The sequence below is a fragment of the Mus caroli genome, chromosome 11 (assembly GCF_900094665.2).
Source record: "Mus caroli chromosome 11, CAROLI_EIJ_v1.1, whole genome shotgun sequence".
NCBI lineage: Eukaryota > Metazoa > Chordata > Mammalia > Rodentia > Muridae > Mus > Mus caroli.
Genome location: NC_034580.1, coordinates 56,895,635 through 56,909,638, shown reverse-complemented (window position 1 = coordinate 56,909,638; position 14,004 = coordinate 56,895,635). Strand labels below are relative to the sequence as shown.

Sequence of the window (14,004 nt, the reverse complement as noted above, 5' to 3'; positions counted from 1 at the left end):
GGGAGGGAGGGAGGGAGGAAGGGAGGAAGGGAGGAAGGGAGGAAGGAAGGATAAAAAAGAATGATAAGCTAAATGGGGCTGGGATTATCTTAGTTTGTAGTACTCATCATACACAAAGCGCTGGGCTTGATCCTCAGCACTGCAAAAACCTCAGAAGTAGCCTGTGCCTGTAATGCTAGCTTGGGAAGTGAAAGCAGGAAGATCGATCTTAAGTTTTCAGCTCACTTTCTAGGCAGAATTATAAAATTGCACTCCTCCCTCTGGGTCAATACAACTCCAAGCTGGCTGGGCTTGTCCATTGATTTATCCAAATGCCTTTAAACAGTACACAGGCTGTAGCCCTGTGGCAACCTGCCTAGAAATTGAAAGGCTGTTAACTAGACCCTGGCGCAAGTAAGGGATGTAGCCTTCACCATGCTCTTTTAATTATAACTGCCCTTGAACATGGAACTTCTGTCTTTAACTTGATCATTTTTCTTTACCATCCTGCAATACCACAGAAAGGTACGATGAACTAACTCAGAAAACGACACACATTGAAGAACCTTGCTGCCAGTAGAGATGCCACAGAGCTACAAAAGCAGCCTCTAAGAAACTTGGGTTCTGCCTAAACACTCCTCCAAAATGAGTAAGAGCATCACTTGAAGAACAGGCTTATATGACCAGCCCTCTCAAGTCTCAGAAGGGGTCTGAAAGGAGGAGAAATACCATTCATTTCCTCTTTATTACATTTATTTGTCTACTTGTGTGTGGTGCAAAGGAGGTCAGAAGACAAAAGTGAATAAACTAGTTCCCTCCTTCCTCCATGTGGATTCTAGGGATTGAATTCAAAAGTTAGTAAGACTTGGTATGTAGCACTTTTATCCACCAAGCCATCTCATCCTCATTTACCCTTTAAATAGAATGTCCTTGTCCAAACATCTGAGTGAGGTACTGTTGCCAGATAGCCCTAAAGGGACATCACTAAAATCTCTAATTGAGAAAGAACACATCATTCAGATGCCACCAGGATCCTAGGATCCCACTTGGCTTTTGACCATAAAGGCACATCCCCCACGCCCCAACAGCTTTTGGCCAATGACCACCAACAGCAGAAGGACTGAGGGCTGGTGAGCAGAAAGCTTAAAATTTCTTCTAATAGCCAGCTTTGCTATAGAACTCATCTACAGGCTAAGACTTCATCAGATCAGCATGATTCTGAGGCTCTCCCTGTAACTGCATTTATAATTGGAGGGTTTTCCCTCATCAATTCTGCTTCCTCTTTCTTTGGTCTTACTTCCTGTAATAAACCTCATGCATTCCTGGGTGTCAGCTCCCAAAGGAGACAGTTAACACAGTAGAGGAACTTCATGATTCAGACTCAGGTGTTTCTGCCTCTTCTGGCCTCCTATTCCCTCTTACCAGTACCCTCATCTTTGCAGAACTACATGTTCAGATCCTAGTTCAACGCACCAACTGTACATTCATCCTGAACAGAGGAACTCTACTTTCTAGAATTTCACTGGTAAATTTCACAGCATTTCATGAAGGCAATGCTAAAATCATGTTCATCCTTTCAACCCAGAGTTCAATCTTTAAAGCCTTTACCAAGATTCCCAATCAAGTATCTTTACTTGCAGCACGTCAGAATATGTGCCCGTTAGAAAATTATACTCACTTTGAAAACCCACAACAAAGGGCTGGGGCTGGAGCGAATGGTGGAGCATGTGCTTAGCATGTGCAAAAGCAAGCCCTGAGCTCCACCCGAGCCAAATATTAAGATAAAATAAACCACTGGCATACACATATCTTTTGATCTTCTTGGTCATTAGAAAGCTTTAAAATGTAAGGGCACTTGGAAATTAGAATACCAAACATCTGATTGACAAAAGTAACAGTCTCCTTATAAGTTTTTAACTAGAGGAATGAATAGTTTCTCACAATTCTTTGGCACTGACAAGTGTTTTTTAAATTTTACATACCCTTTACCTAGTTTATCAATGAGCTAGCTCATGCAAACTTTTCTCAGTAGAATAAACAATAGATTACTCTTACTTTACATTTACTGGTCATTCTGTACCAAGAAGTTCAGATAACTGCTGTGTGAGACCCCTATGTACACTACACAGTAACTCATCCCTAAGATTTTTCTTTTGTCCACCCCTAAGATTCCAGTGTGGCTGTCAGTTTTTTGTTTTGTTTTGTTTTGTTTTTTTGAGACAGGGTCTCTCTGTGTAGCCCTGGCTGTCCTAGAACTCACTTTGTAGACCAGGCTGGCCTAGAACTCAGAAATTCACCTGCCTCTGCCTCCCGAGTGCTGGGATTAAAGGCGTGCACCACCACGCCCGGAGCTGTCAGAGTTTTGAGTAACGGCTGGTCTAACAGTCCAATGTACCACAAGTGTCAGGAAGGCAATGGCAGCGGTCCAGATCCAAGGACGCCAGGGTGTGAATGAAGGGGATGTGGATGGGGTAAAGATGATTGGGGTTGTACATGCAGCACTGCTCCAGATTCAAAGCATAAGTTATTGGAAAGACCACTTCACCTCAGAGCCTCAATACTGTCCTCAAGTTAAAAGTTTCGGCCTTGGTGGTACAGTAGGGAACATAACTGCCTTCCAAGTTAAACACTTTAAAATTACTACTGCTTTGATTTTCCCCCCTTTTCCAGGGGTGCTGCTTAGAGGCACTCAGACAGAATGTTTGACTCAACTTGGGCTTTCCTACAATACCACCTCTAACAAGACTGGGGGCTATTTCGAACCCCCGGTAAGGTCAGAATGGCACCAAAATCAACATGTAAATTCTGGACCAGGAAGAAAGGTTCCTGCTGTGAGACCTAAGTCTAAAACAGACAAGGAATCATCTAAAGAGGTTCCATGTGCACAAAGTGAGTGTGTTCATTCTTAAGGAGCAGAAAAATGGAATAATGTTGAATGCACAGGCAAAGTCAGAAGCTAAACAAATGGGAAGCTTTTTTTTTTTTTTAGATAATAAAAAAGGCTTGGTCTGAAAAAAAAATCACTACTACTTTGAAAAAAATTTTAATAGTTCTGACTGGTCACCTGCCATCAAATCTTTCCAATAGGCCAAGATGTCATTTTTGCGGCTAAATTAAATCTCATTTAATTCACGTGACAGTAGTGCTGTTTTGAATACACTGGTGGTGTTCAGCATCTAAACGTGTGCCTGAGTCCAGTCGAACAACCAAAAGGTGAAAACCGGAACCCAGCTCACTCCCCACAGAGCTCGTTCGTTTCCAAGCAAATAAAAAGTTGATAAACGGAGAAGTTTCTGGCATCCTAGAACAGGTACAGATTACTTGGGGTCAGGAACAATCACAATCTAGTCCTAGGTCTGAGCGAGAGTAACAAATCAGCTGACGGGTCGCCACCTTCTGTGGGAGTCCAGAAAGTGTGTGCTTCGCAAATGACACACTGCAAAATGGACAAAGAACCAGAAAAGCACTGCCAAGTCACACTTTTCATCTCAGATGCCATCCTAGCTTTCGAGGTGGGACCGGCGGCTGAGGGTGGACCCCGGCCGGCCCGCCGCCCGCAGCGCCCGCCCCGCCCTGCCTGGCAGCCCAGCCAGCACAGGTAATTTCACAACCCCATTAGCGCATTCCAGAGCGGAGACTCACGGCCCGGGAAGTTCACCTTGCCTCGAGCCCCTGCGCGGCGGGCCGCGGTGGGGGAAGGGCGCGGCGGTGAGGGGGCGCGACCCGCACCCCACCGACCTGTCTCGGGCTCCTCCAGCTTCGCTGAGTGGTTGCCCATGTTCAGCAGATCCCGATGGCCGCCGACCGCCGGCCTCGGACCGAGTGGCTGCCGTGCCGCAGCGCGCGCCCGCTCGCGCTGGTGAGGCGGTAGCGTCCGCTGGTCCACTCCAGTCAAAGAAAGAGCCGAGCGCTTTCCAGTTCCCGGCGGCTAGAGAGCCGCTCCTCGCGCCCGCAGGCGAGCCCCGCCCCCTCATCTTCATGCACCACGCCCCCTGGGAAATCCTCAATACCCGCCCCCTTTATCTACATCCCGCCTGAATGACTCGCCCCGCCCCCCTCAGCTCCAGTGGTCTGTCAGACCAGGCTCGCCCCCAACTCCTCCCGTCTCCTGAATGCCTGCCTGTTCTGGCCCGCCCCTCTCATCTGCATCCTGCGGCCCTCCCACCTCAACTCCTGCTGTCGGTCACGAGAGACCCGCCCCCTTATCTGCATACTGTTCCAAGTGTCCAAAGAGCCTCTCCAGGCCCTTTGTCAGATGACCGACTTCAGGCCTCTCCCCGCCCACGCTGAGAACTACAGCTGGACAAGGTAGGCTGGAAAAACCCCACTGTGGAACGCTGAAGCCAAGTGCCATGGGAAAGATCCGAAGTCTTGCACATGAGAAATCAGATCTCTCTGGACAAAAAAAAAAAAAAAAAAAAAAAAAACCTAGAGTTGGTTGACACAGGTCAGACATTTAATAAATACTTTTAAACGGTGCAAATGAATGAATGTGGAACAACTCTCAGCGAACAGGGGAAGCAAAACCAAGCCGGCAGAGTCCTGCCCACGATCCAATGCTAAGAATACTGTGCACGGCAATCAGAAGCAGAAACTGTTGTCAGAAATGGTTTTATGGAAACGACCCTGTCCATCCTTCATCTTACCGTTGAACTAGCCAGACCTAACTAAATCTAACAATGACAATACTTAGGAATAATAAAATCACGTATAGGATGACAGGTCCTTCCCCTGCCTCACTAAACACTGTTTTGTTGTTTGGTTGGCGTTGTTGTTGTTTTGAGACAAGGTCACTGTATGCACCCCTGGCTGTCCTGATACTCCCTATATAAACCAGGTTATCCTCAAACTCAAAGATCTGCTTGCTTCTGCCTCCCCAGTGCTATAATTAAAGACTTGCACTACCCATGCTGGGGGGACACTAGTTGTTTAATTTATTATTTTTATTAATTCTCTGAGAATTTCATTCAGTGTATTTTGATCATACTCATTCCCAACTCCTCCGACTAACTCCTCCCAGAACCTCTCCTCTCTGTTCCCTCCTACCTTTGTTTTTAAAATAATCCTTCAAATCTGATTTATACTGCCCATATACTTCTAGGTGTGGTCCATCACCGTAGCATTTCTTTAAGGGCCACACCCTTAGAGAAAATGGCTCTTCTTCCTCTTGAAGCCATAACCTACCCATCGGAAGCTTCTCGGGTGAGGAACCGGTCCTTCGCCCTCTATGCTAGAATGCTGACTGGCTTGATCTTTTGTAGGCCACAATGCTATGAGTTCATGGGTGCAGTGGTCTTTAAACACTTTCAGTGTATGTCCAGCCCAATCCCCTCTTCTGAATAGCAGACTTTTATGACTTTTTAGACTTTTACTTCGCTCCACCTCTGGACAAATGCTCTTAAAAGCCTAAGAAGCAACACAATTTTACCAGAACAAATGAAATGTCTGGATTCTCTTCTTCTATAGATGTGTGTCTCTTGTATTTTATCTCCTTAATTTAAAACTTCATTCTTCCAAGTGACTCAGGTCAACAACTTCAATTCCTCTCACATCAAGTTTATCAGCAAATCCTGTCCATAGAATGACTATTTTGTAAAGGCCACCGTGATGTGGGACTCACCAGATCCCTACTAACCCACGGTCTTGCACTTCCTGCTTCTTTGTTCTGGAATACACTTCCCCCAGACACTCATAGACCCTATGACTCACCTCCTAGACCTGGGCTCAAAAGTCCTCCTATTCAGAGAGGCTGCTCTCATCATACTCAGACCAGCAGATACAATTCCCGTGGGTTTTTGGTTTTTTTGGGGTTTTTTTTTGGGGGGGGGGTTGGCTCTCTAGGACCCTCTTTGTCACTAGGCACAGTAGCACTATTGGGATACCATAAGGAGACAAGTTTCAAACTCCTAGTGAATGCCTGAAACTGCAGATAGTACCAAGTCCTATGTATACTATATTTCTTCCAGTACACACACTTCTAATAAAACTTTATTTATAAACTAGGCACAGTTAGAGACTGACAATACTTTACAACCATACCATATGATTATTTTCCTGTTCTTGAGAATTTTCACCTTTTTATTTAAGGGGAGCACCTTATAATATCCGTTTGGCATATTCATATTACCATTGTCACTGCTCTCATGTTTTCAGGCCATTATTAAAAGTAGGGTTACTTGAACACAGCCTTGCAGTGCTGTGGCAGGGGATCTGATAAGGAAGATGGCTGCTAATTGACCAACCAGAAAACAGTGTATGCAAGATGGGCATTCTAAACAAAAGGATGATTCACATCCTGGAGCTGTGTGGCATGAGACTTCACTGTGCATGCTACTCAGGACACTGCAAGTTTAAAACTTACCAACCGTTAGTTTCTAGAATGTTCTACTTCGTATTTTAACTATAGGTAACTGAAACTGCCGTAGTCCCATCCACAGTGGCAGGTCCAATATATTAATTATTATCCTCTCACGTTTCTTGAGCACATGAATAAATGAACAAACATATAGGCTCTGCCATATATAAATAATCCCTTAAATATGTATTATTTGTATTGCTGTTATACTGTTTATACAAGATAATATTACTTTTTAGTGGTAATACCACAAACTGATTATTTCAATACTATTTTGTCAGACAAGTATCACATTTATTGCTGTAATCTACAAAACCTAGCAGGGCTTTAAGACAAATGGTCTAGAGAAATAAATTATACAAGACAATGCTGGAGCAAAAATCCACACAGAATCATGTTCAAACTCCCTACCCATTTTATTAAAAGAATGGATCCAGAGAAGATGCTCAACTTCCCCCAAATAGTTCTCTAATGAGAGGCAAACCTGAGTCTCTCAAGATTTTAAGAGTGGCACAGCTTCTGTTGACAGAGTAGTCCTAAGCTTATCCAAAGAGTCTGGAAATGGATGAGTCATTTTATTAATTCTGTAAAACGCCAAGCACGCCATTACCAAACCTCTTCATGAACACCAGACAACAGCCCAACCTGGCTTCTTACGAGTCTCTCAACACCCACATCTAAAGCATTTAGTCAGTTCTGTATTTCATGTCCTTCACATCTTCTAGCTTTTACCTCTCTCTTGGCATCACTGCCTTCTGTTCAATGTAGGCCTTCATCGCTTTCAAGGGTGACTGCATTGGCTTTGTGGCTCATATTGCTCTTCCTTCCAACTTTTAAAAATGTCAAGGGCTGGAGAGGTGTGTCAGCAGTTGAGAGCACTTATTGCTCTTGCAGAGATTCTGGGCTTGATTCCCAGCACTCACATGGTGGTTCACGACCATCCACAACTCCAGTAATAGAGAATCCAATGCCTTCTTCTGACTTCAGCAGGCACCAAGGACACACATGGTATACATACATACAGGTGGGCAAAACAGTCTCACATATGATAAAATACATAAATCTAATTTTTTAAAATTAAAAAATAAACTAACAAATCTAAAAATGCAAGTCTGACTTTATGCTGTCTCTGTTTAAAAGCTTCCAGTGACTCCCCTCAATATTTAAAATAAGGTCCCCAGTTCATAGGTGTGGCACATAGGTCCTTAGAAAGACTAGGACTTCAATTTCACTCCTACAACTCTAGCATCATCTTTCAAAAGTGTGACATGGTTTCTACTTTATATTCTAGCAACTACAAGGCCAGTTGTAGTTCTAAACATACAGCCTGTTTGTCTTAAGCCTCTGTGCTTACAGATTCATCTGCTACGAACCAAACTGTGCCCACCCCCAAAGGAATCTACTGAAATCCCAACCTCTAGTGTGACAGTTCAGTGAGGACTTAAGGGTGGGACCCTCCTCTCACTGGGAGCTTTAAAAGGAGAAAGACATCTCTGTCATGAACAGACATGGTAAAAAGGTAACCTTGTTTAAGAAAAGAATCCTCATCAGGACTGGGACTGTGGCCTCGGAGCCTCTAAGACTTGTGGGAAATTAATCCCTATCATTTGATCCACTCCCTGAGTGGTGTTTGGTTATGTTATGATTTTAGTTATAAATTGGGCACTACTGGCACCTTTTAAATTCTTGCACGGGTATCTCCTGGACAGAATTCAGTATTTTCTTTCACTGGACTTTGTAAATGCGTACATGTCCTTAACCTAGGTTAGCCATCTTTTCCTGTGAGTCTGGGATCGCTCTGTGAGAAGCAATGATCACCCTGGCATCCCCAGTACCTAATACACAGTAACTCAGCGATGTCCTAGTTTGTTCCTCTGTTTCTGTGTTATGAACAAAAGCAACTTGAGGGAAAGGGGCTTTATTTGACTGACCCTTCCAGAACACAGTCCATTGGTGAGGGGGTCAACCAAGTCCTGAAGCAGAAATCATCAAGGGGCACTGCTTACTGTCTTGCTCCCAAGCTCACATCCCCCTACCTTATTTATACAGCCCAGGCTCCCCGACCTACAGATGGGACCACCCACATAAACTATGTTCCATGCCCCCCACCCCCGTATCAACTGGCAATCAAGAAAATGCCCCACAGACAGATCCACAGGCCAATCTTAGGGGAGTGACTCTGTGATTAAGGCTCCCTCTTCTTAGGTCTGCTAAACTGTCAACCAAGATTAGCCCCACAGGGTAACAATTGATTTACTCACAATGTGACTAAAGCATTAAGTCCTCAAACAAAAGCTGTCATGAGTTTTGAATCTCAACCTTCCTAAAGCTAAGACCCTTGAATACAGTTCCTGCTATTGCGGTGACCCCCGACCTTAAACTTATTTTTGTTGCTACTTCATATATGCAATTTTGCTACTGTTCTGAATTGTAATGTAAATCCCTGATAAGCAAGATATCTGATATGTGACTCCTGTGAAAGGATTGTTTGACCCCTCAAAAGGTCAAAGAATTATTTGAAACTAGGCAGAGTAGTTATACCAGCAATCTCAGTAGTTAGGAGACTGTCACAAGGGGACTGTGGTATATGTAAGGCTATCCTGGGCTCATGGTAAAAACCCTGTTATTAAAATGAGAAGACAAAATCAATCTATAATTTTATTTATTTATGTTTTGAGACAAGGTCTCAGCGTGTTTACCCTTACTGTCCTGGAGCTCACTATACTATAGACAGTATAGTATAGACAGGCTGGCCTCAAACTCACAGAGATCTGCCTACCTCTGCAAGCATTAAAGGCATGTACCACCAAGCAAGATAGAGCTACATTTCTTTGAAAATAGGTGATGGATCTGAACAGGTATTTCTCAAGTGATATGAGCAGCCAACTGACATTTGACAAATTGTATAACAATTAAGAATTAACACAAAGTTTTAAAAAAAAATACTTTCTGGGTTTCCCCTTTGGATCTCATTTAAAATTTATTTAATGTATATGAGGGGTTTTTGCCTGCACATATGTAAGTGGACCTTATGCATTCCTGGTGCCTGCAGAATTCAGAAAAGGGCATAAGGTCCCCTACTATCGGAGCTACCAATGTCTGTGAGCTACCACATGAATGCTAGGAACCAAATCTGGATCCTCTGTAAGAGCAACAAGTGCTCTTAGTGCCTGAGCCATCTCTCCAGCACGTTTTGAATCTCTTTTTGATTTATTTTTAAAATCTGGGGTAAATGCACATAGCACTCAACCATGCTTGTTTTAACTGTGTGCAACTTCCCAGTGGGCAGTATACTTACACTGCTCTGCAAACATCACCATCATGGTGATACCTCCTGAGTGCTGGGGTTGAAGGTATGTAGCACCATAGCAGGCCTGTACACACACGCTTTTGAAAAGAAAAAGAAGGAAATTCTGGTGCATTCTACAACGTGGAAGAGCCTTGATGTCATTGTATTGAAACAAACCATTGCAGAAGGACAGATGTGATATAAGTCCACTCCTGTGAAGTACCTAGAAGAGAAAAATCTTCAAACGGGTATGTTCTTAATTGCTAAGCCATCTCTAGCCCTAGAATGTTCTAGTTTTTAAGGATGCACAGCATACCATATTGTATTCATTTGTATATCTATTAATGGACACTTGAATTATCTCCACCTGTTACGTTTTACAGCAATATAATCCATCATGGCAGATCTTTTAGTGTCTTTACCTTCAATTCTTTGGGCACATGCCCAGGCCTAGTAATACTTAGATCATATTATATTTTCTTTAAGAAGAAATAATTAAAGATGGGTTGTGGTGGAACATGCCTTTGATCCAGCACTAGGAGGCAGAGGCAGGCAGATCTCTGAGTTCTAGGCCAGCCTGGTCTACAAAGTGTGCTCCAGGACAGCCAAGGCTACACAGAGTGATCCTGTCTTAAACAAACAAACAAACAAACAGAAATTAAAAAGACATTTTGTTCTGTATTTTTTAAGCTATCAAACATGAATTGTTTTATTAAAATTAAAACAATTCCATTGACGCTGGAGAGATGGCTCAGCGATTATGAGCATTGACTGCTCTTCTAGAGGTCCTGAGTTCAATTCCCAGCAACCACATGGTGGCTCACAACCATTCATAATGGAATCAGATGCCCTCTTCTGATGTGTCATTAGATACCAACAATGCTCTCAAATACATAAAATAAATAAATCTAAAAAAAAAAAAGACCAATTCCATTAAAGACAAACAAAAACCAATGCCATCACCTATCAAAATAAAAAAATATTATTAGTAGTAGTAGGAGTACACACCTTCGGTGTAGTGGTACACACTTTTAATCCCAGCACTTGGGAGTCAGAGGCAGGCCATTTCTTCGAATTCAAGGCTAGCTTGATCCACATAGTGTGTTCTAGAACAGTCAGGACAATCAGATGTAGAGAGACCCTGTCTCAAAAATAAAATATTAAAGTGGCTTTATGTGCACTACCCTAGATATCCTAGAAGGTAAGAGAGCCCACACCTTAGAGGCTGTGGATTCCTTTATCCAGGACATAATTTTCAGTACTTATTTTGTACATCACATTTTTCAAGTTTCCCACATTCTGAAGAAGGAAAAAAAGTTCAGCTTTCCCAATGAGCATCGCCACCTTGTTGAAAGAGGACCAAGTTCACATAGGAAGAGAGCCAAGGGAAGCTTGAGTGTGAGCGGAAGGCATGGAAGCCAAGTGGCTGACTCAGACCCAGGCTCACTGGGTGAGTGCCTGAACGCTGGCCTGGAATACTCCACTGGTGGAAAGGTGGCCAGTGCAGGGGGTCAGGGGAAGGTTCTATCTGGATAAAAGCAGATCTGTGGTTGACCTGAGCTGGTGGTAAAAACAGGGCAACAGAAGGAGGGCGATCTGAGGACTTACAGAGTGTTTTAACACTGGTTTGCGATGACAGTTGTGACTTGGCCAATTTATTAAAAACCACTGCCTTGCACACCTTAGATGAATTGTATGATACGCAAGTGATCCCAACCCCTCAAAGTCAAGTAAAAGCCTTGGGACTGTGTTGTTTTCTAGTTGAAAGAAGCTGGGCCCTCACTCTGAATTTAATTAGCGTGATTGAAGCCTGGCAGGCTGTGAAGAAGAGAAGGGATGGGGGGGGGGGGTGAGGGTTACTCTGACCCCGGAGGTGCCTGGCTCTAGAACTGGACTTTATTCAAAGCAATCAAGGATTATTAAGCAAGAAGGAGAAGCAGGCAGGGCCTGATATGGTGAATGGGATTTTAAAAGCAAAAGGCACATGCTGTTGTGAGTCCCTTCAGAAAGACCTTTGGAAAGAGGTGTTGAGTGTGAGCCTGTCCCTTCTCAGTGAGCTGCATTCTGTCCCTGTCTGCAGTAGCAGGAAGGCACAGAGGGACGAGGAGGCACTTGGCATGGACACCGGCATCCTGAACAGCAAGGCCCAGCTCTGGGCTCCTCTTTGTTCAGGAGGGTGAACAAAGGCTCGATTGTGAAGAAGTCACAATCAATGCTCCAATGGGGGAAGGAGATATGGCTGCAGTAGGGTCACATTAATGTAGGCAAGAGGTTGTAAGGTGTCTTAGCCTGAAGGCTGCTGAGCAGTGCCATGGTCTGGGGAAAGATGTGGTTCAAGAGGACAGCCTGCTAATACATACAACCTCCACTTAACACTTGTCTGATAACCAAACCACAAACAGCCAACAAGCACTAAGTATTCAGACATACCCTTGGCAAGGTGAGTACTTTGGCTGAAAGTTCCCCTCAAAGACTGGGCCTGTGCACTGCTGCTTCCAGCACTGAGCTGTCTGGGTTGAAGAGTCAGGTAAGGGTGGGTGTTTGTCCTTAGACAAATGCTGGTTGTACTTAAGTTGTATAACTTATCACAAGAACTGGTGAAAAATTAATGTGTGTGTTGTGGGGCATGGGGGGGGGGGAGCAAGAACACACTGAATATATCCAAAAAGGTTCAGTGTCACTAAAGATCCTGCCTGCAGTAACTATAAATCATGGGGAATTATCTATAAACATACAAAACATTAACCTTGTGTGTGTGTGTGTGTGTGTGTGTGTGTTTGTGTAGTTATTGTTGTTGTTTTTCAAAACAGAGTTTCTCTTTTTCTCTGTGTAGCTCTGGCTGCCCTGGAACTCACATAGATCTGCCTGCCTCTTGCCTTGAGAATTCTGGGATTAAAGGCGTTTGCCACCACACTTATCTAAATTCTTAATCATGCTTGGGGGTTGGAGGGGACAGGCTCAACCTGCAGCTTGCTTCTAACAGTGGTGACTACCACACTCCAGCTAGGGTTTGGTCTGCCATTGGGAGTAAACCTCTATGCCTTCTCCAATGCCCGACCTCTAACGCTGTAAGACCTAACCCAACAATAAAAGAAAGAACATCCAGAAATAAAAGGTAGATGAGAAGAAAAGTACTACCTCTTGGAACCAAGGGAATGGCTGCTGAGCTGGACGGGGCCCTGTTGACCCTGCTAAAGGACCATTCAAAGCCATGGTTATACACCACTGCTACCTGTTCGCATGTGCTATCCACAGCAAAGGAGAGTCCCTATTTTTCTGCATTTGGCACCTACAGCAATCGAAAAGCCCTGTGGGCTCATAAAACCTTCTGTACAAGCAGCCAGCTGTAGTGTGGAGATGAGAAATGAGAAGCACTTTCTAGGTGAAATAGACACAACTGATCATATTTCATCAAGATCATCCCCCAAGCATGATCAGTAACGGTGAAGTATGGGCTCCACCATGGCTCAAAGGAAACAGAAGCCGCCAGAAGAAAAGGAAGATTGTTCAACAAATATAGACAGGTGATGTTTTATTTTTCTCCAGGCAAACTATAAGGCATTCTGCTTAATATGTAGAGAATTTGCACAAGTCTTGAAAACTCAAAGGGCAGCATATATAAATGCTACCGATTATAATGTTTATTACGACAAGGACATAATAGTCACAAAAACAAAATAGTAAAACTGAAGGCTTCTAGTGTTGTCTCACTGTTTTTAATTATAAAACAGACAAATTCTGTTGTAAGAGCTAGTTATATGGTAACATATTGAGTGGCAAATAATAATAATAATTTTAAAACTACACCAAACCACTTATGGATGGTGAGCTTATTAAGCAATGTGGAAAGTGTAACAGATATAAAATGCCCTAAAAGGGAATGGGTGGGGTCTAAAATCAGTTTGTCTCACCAAACTATAACCAGGTGAACTGAAGAAGGAAGAACCCATAGGAAAGAAGTTTGGAGAACAAAACCATTAACTTCAAATGTATGCTTAAGGCAGTCCGTGACAGCACTGATGAAGCAAATCCATTTTTATTACGGGTATCAGAACAAATCCAATAGCATTGAAGTGGGCTGGAGAGATGTAAGAGCCCGTACTGCTCTTCTAGAGGACCTGAATTCACTTCCTAGCACCGTATCAGGTAATTTTCAAAGGCCTGTACTACTAACTCCAAGGGATCTGGCACATTTTTCTGGATTCCATGGGTATTCACATATACATGTCATATACACATCTTTTAAAATATCACTGAGTTCAAGGCCAGCCTGGTCAACACAGAAAGTTTCAGCCGGGTGGTGGTGGTGCACGCCTTTAATCCCAGCACTTGGGAGGCAGAGGCAGGCGGATTTCTGAGTTCGAGGCCAGCCTGGTCTACA

At 43.7% G+C, this 14,004-nt stretch overlaps 1 protein-coding gene across 10 annotated transcripts in view; it reads right to left on the bottom strand.

Moving 5' to 3' along the window:
• Positions 1-14,004, bottom strand: part of Specc1 (sperm antigen with calponin homology and coiled-coil domains 1) — a 264,901-nt gene that overhangs the window by 137,528 nt on the left and 113,369 nt on the right. Inside the window, exon 1 of one of the 10 annotated variants that reach the window (XM_029483991.1) lies at positions 3,718-3,904. The exons of the other annotated variants lie outside the window; for them this stretch is intronic. Coding sequence (XP_029339851.1) covers positions 3,718-3,757 — 40 coding nt within the window. The 5' untranslated portion in view covers positions 3,758-3,904. Of the gene's footprint in view, positions 1-3,717; positions 3,905-14,004 lie in introns of those variants that run through there. 10 annotated transcript variants of the gene reach the window in all.